Raw genomic sequence first — 3,949 nt, forward strand, 5'->3', positions numbered from 1 at the left:
CAACTGTGAACAGAAGTTGTGCAGCACTGAAATGTACAGCCAGGAATCTACTACCACAACCCCTTAGTATTATGAGGCTGTTATGTGAATCTTGACACTGTAACTCTTGACAGATTGATAGCCTGTAAATTACAGGAACATCAGGTGAATTAAGGTCACTATGCTCCTGAAAAGTTTATGGGCTGACAGTATGTCATCTTTGTTGATCAATCTCATATGGTGAGAGAGCTTTATAATTGGCTGGCAGATGCAGAGCGTTGCTTTCTCTCAAGTAACAGCATGCACTGCAGCTCTGCCAAGTGAGTCCTACAGCCAATGGCATTCACTGCATCATGTTCACCATGCAAACATTGCCATGTGATAGGGAGCTGGATAGCCAATTGCACTTTAGATGAAGTCGTAGATGAAGTTCAGTTCATGGTAAACCCACCAGAGGGTCAAATTATTCCTTGAAAAAATGGTATATTAGTTAACAGTAGAGGATGAACTATGTTCTCTTTTTCTGACTCAAAGATATATATGATAAAGGTCAATTATTCTAATACAAGATCTCTGAGAGCATCACATTACATATCCATCAAGTTCAACTCTACCAAATATTTAGTGAAGTCAACTACATATTTTTGCTGAGTTTCAGCCCAAATCAGACACATTACAAAGGGCTCTGTCTGTTATGTAATCTCTGAACTGTATGTCAAATCACATTTAAAATCAAATGTATTTATATAGCCCTTCTTACATCAGCTGATATCTCAAAGTGCTGTACAGAAACCCAGCCTAAAACCCCAAACAGCAAGCAATGCAGGTGTAGAAGCACGGTGGCTAGGAAAAACTCCCTAGAAAGGCCAAAACCTAGGAAGAAACCTAGAGAGGAACCAGGCTATGAGGGGTGGCCAGTCCACTTCTGGCTGTGCCGGGTGGAGATTATAACAGAACATGGCCAAGATGTTCAAATGTTCATAAATGACCTATATCCCATAGAACAGGATCTAATTGTCAAACTCGGATGAGTAACTTGACTGTTAGCTCAGGGTTTATTTACATTGAACAATGTAATAATTATTTTACTGTTTTTCAGTGGATGCAATACTCGGAAGAGCCTTATATGGTGTCAGCACATACTCAATTGAAGGAAGAAACCAAATGACCCCCAGCTTTGGCAGAGCTCCAAGTCCTATCAAAGTCAAATGAATAGACATGGTACACTCAATACACTGTTTCCCCAGTTTCCCTCCCCTCTGCGACAAGGATAGAGTCATACTAGTAAAATGGGAACATCCCTGCAACAGGAGCACAACCAGCTGCTAGTACAGACCACAGACAAACAGGAATTGTTGTTGATCAGCCAGCCGTTTACTGCATGGAAGAGAAAGAGGAAATCGGTATTGTACACCGAACCTAATAAACATCTTTCACATATAAATGAAATCCATTCCCTATAATGACTTTATTTTAAGCCCTGTGATGTGTTAAGGAAATATACCACGTACTCGAATGACCTGAAAATACAACGCAGCAGCAGGTCTAGGAACAGGCTGTCGTACAGACACGCACCACGTGAACACGATAGTCGCCCCTTATATGGTCATGAGGGCGCTCTTTGACTGGAGCGTCCGAGTTCAGTACGATTCAGAGAAATCAGAAATGTACTCCATGTGCTAACCACTGATTTTGCGCATAATAGATCGTGCATTCTGATGCATTGACATGTACATCTGCACATATAATGCTTAAAACAAATATCATCGTTTAATTGCCATAATGTAATAATTGTTATTTATATAACCCGAAAATGAATCAATTATGGTTATTTCAACAATCCAGCAAATCTTTGTCAAACATTTGAAATATGCAGCATTTTAGAGTGGAGGGATGATATTGAAAATAATATTGCATGAAAACAATTGAATGATAGCTAATTGAGATAAAATACCTCTCAGTCAAAGGTTTTTGATTTCATGGGTTGTGGAATATAGCAATTTGCAACAAGAAATAAGTCAGAGATGTATGACAATTTGGTGTTATTGTAAAAACATGGTTTATTTGACCTACATAATATAGCTAGACAGTTACGAGTTATGTATTATGTCCAGTTGGCTAGATGTGCCAAGACTGAATAAAATCAGGGGAATCGTCCAGGTCTGTCTTTAAATAAGAAATTAATAGTCAGAGTTGTGTTCAGAAAATATGTCATACATAATAAGGAATTATATAATGAAATAAATATATAGAAATTAAATAATAGAAATGATGATTCTCACTATTTGAAATCATTTGAATGATGATCGCACCCACATTGGAAATGGTACATTCCGGATCCTACGTCATCTATTGTTTACAAAATATCGAGAGGGTTCATTGCTTACTTGCTTTTCTGCCAAGCAACGTGGTGAGAGGAAGGAACTGAGCTACGCTCCCATTCATTTCGAAACTACAGCCAAGAAACACACAAAATACAACAACATGCCTTGTCGAAAGGAGAACTACATCCTCTTGGAGCAGTCTGTTACCGTCGATTCAAAAGAAGTGGACGCTTTGGTCACGAAAATCGGTGAGGCGCTGCAGCTTCACAACAATAGTGCTAATCAAAAGACGATGTCATGTCTCCACGGTCTCACCAGCAACTGCAGCAGTAGCAACATCAAACAAGCTAACAACAATGGTGTGGCCCTGCAAAAACGTACCGGGTGCTGCATACGGCTTCGAAACCGGAGGCAACGTAGTAACAGAACTAGTCCGTACAGCTTCCCTGGCTCAAGTAACCAGGAGTGGGACCATTTCAAACGTTGGGACCGAAAGGGGATCAACGCAGCTGTCGAGGACGACCCACATCAGTTACTTCAGGAATTAATATTGTCTGGAAATCTAATCAAAGAAGCGGTCAGGCGGCTGCAGTTCTCAACGACGGAGTGTGGAGATCTTTCGGACAAGCTGCAGTGCTGATGATGCGGACAATGTATTCATTAATGATATGTTACCGACAACGTAAACTATTTTGCTGACATAGCTAGCTATAACGTTAGTCTACATGTTGAACGATTAAATGTCATGGTGGTAACGTCGTTAGCATGTCTACTTTGTGACCGTTAATGTAAGTTTTTCATTTACCCAATGCGTTAGCTAGCTAGTTAACGTTAACCATGTTTGTTTGCAACTCCAACTTGATGGTTAGTTAGACTTTTGTTTATGGGTGGGCACTCTCCTTTTCACACTTCGTTGGCTTAATTAGTAGCTAGTTATGTCAACCAAGTGAAAGCTTTACGTTGACATTGTTTACAAATCGAATCTCAGGCCGCCAGCATTGCCTGTTTTGGTCAGTTAGTTTGAATCGGCTCGTTTCAAATCAAAGGTTTTACGTTACTAGTCAGCAAGCTAGGCTAGCGCCACACTCATGCCAGGGTGGATTCCTAACCCCCAGCAAGGCAGCACTGTGACTGCTTCGATACCAGCTTTGTATTTCCTTTACACAGAAGGAACGGGATCGACAACCAGCTACCAAACCGTGTAAGAGACGGAGACGGGCGACATTTCAAATGGTTCTGACTAAAAGCCTCTTCGACTGGCTGGGGGCGGTGTCTTTTTTTAAATATTTTTTTTCATAATGGGATGCGGATGTTTCATTTTCCCATTGTCTGTGTCAAGTGATTTACCATGACCACTTCGCAACGAAGTATTTTATAATGTTCCTGAGTATTCAGGCCTTTGTCTTAACAATAAACACGGTGTTTTTTTTAATTGTGTGTGTATGTGTATGCTTTTCGCACTCAGATAAAGGTTCCAATAAAATATAGCAAGTAACTATAGTATTTGGGAAGCCTGTCGACATACTATACAAAACGCTGCCGTATGTACACTGAACAAAAATATAAACATGCAACAATTTCATATTTTACTGCGTTCATACGGTAATCAGTACATTTGGAAAAAAAATCATGGTTCCAATCTATGG

The 3,949-nt window shown here is 40.1% G+C and overlaps 1 protein-coding gene across 1 annotated transcript; it reads left to right on the top strand.

Moving 5' to 3' along the window:
* The first annotated feature begins 2,351 nt into the window (after positions 1-2,351).
* Positions 2,352-3,735, top strand: LOC118367542 (GSK-3-binding protein-like). Its single transcript, XM_035751124.2, has one exon. It carries the CDS (start codon positions 2,464-2,466, stop codon positions 2,941-2,943), a length of 480 nt encoding a protein of 159 aa, XP_035607017.1. The 5' UTR covers positions 2,352-2,463; the 3' UTR covers positions 2,944-3,735.
* The last annotated feature ends 214 nt before the right edge of the window (positions 3,736-3,949 follow it).

Source organism: Oncorhynchus keta, chromosome 34, assembly GCF_023373465.1.
Source record: "Oncorhynchus keta strain PuntledgeMale-10-30-2019 chromosome 34, Oket_V2, whole genome shotgun sequence".
Classification (NCBI taxonomy): Eukaryota; Metazoa; Chordata; class Actinopteri; order Salmoniformes; family Salmonidae; genus Oncorhynchus; species Oncorhynchus keta.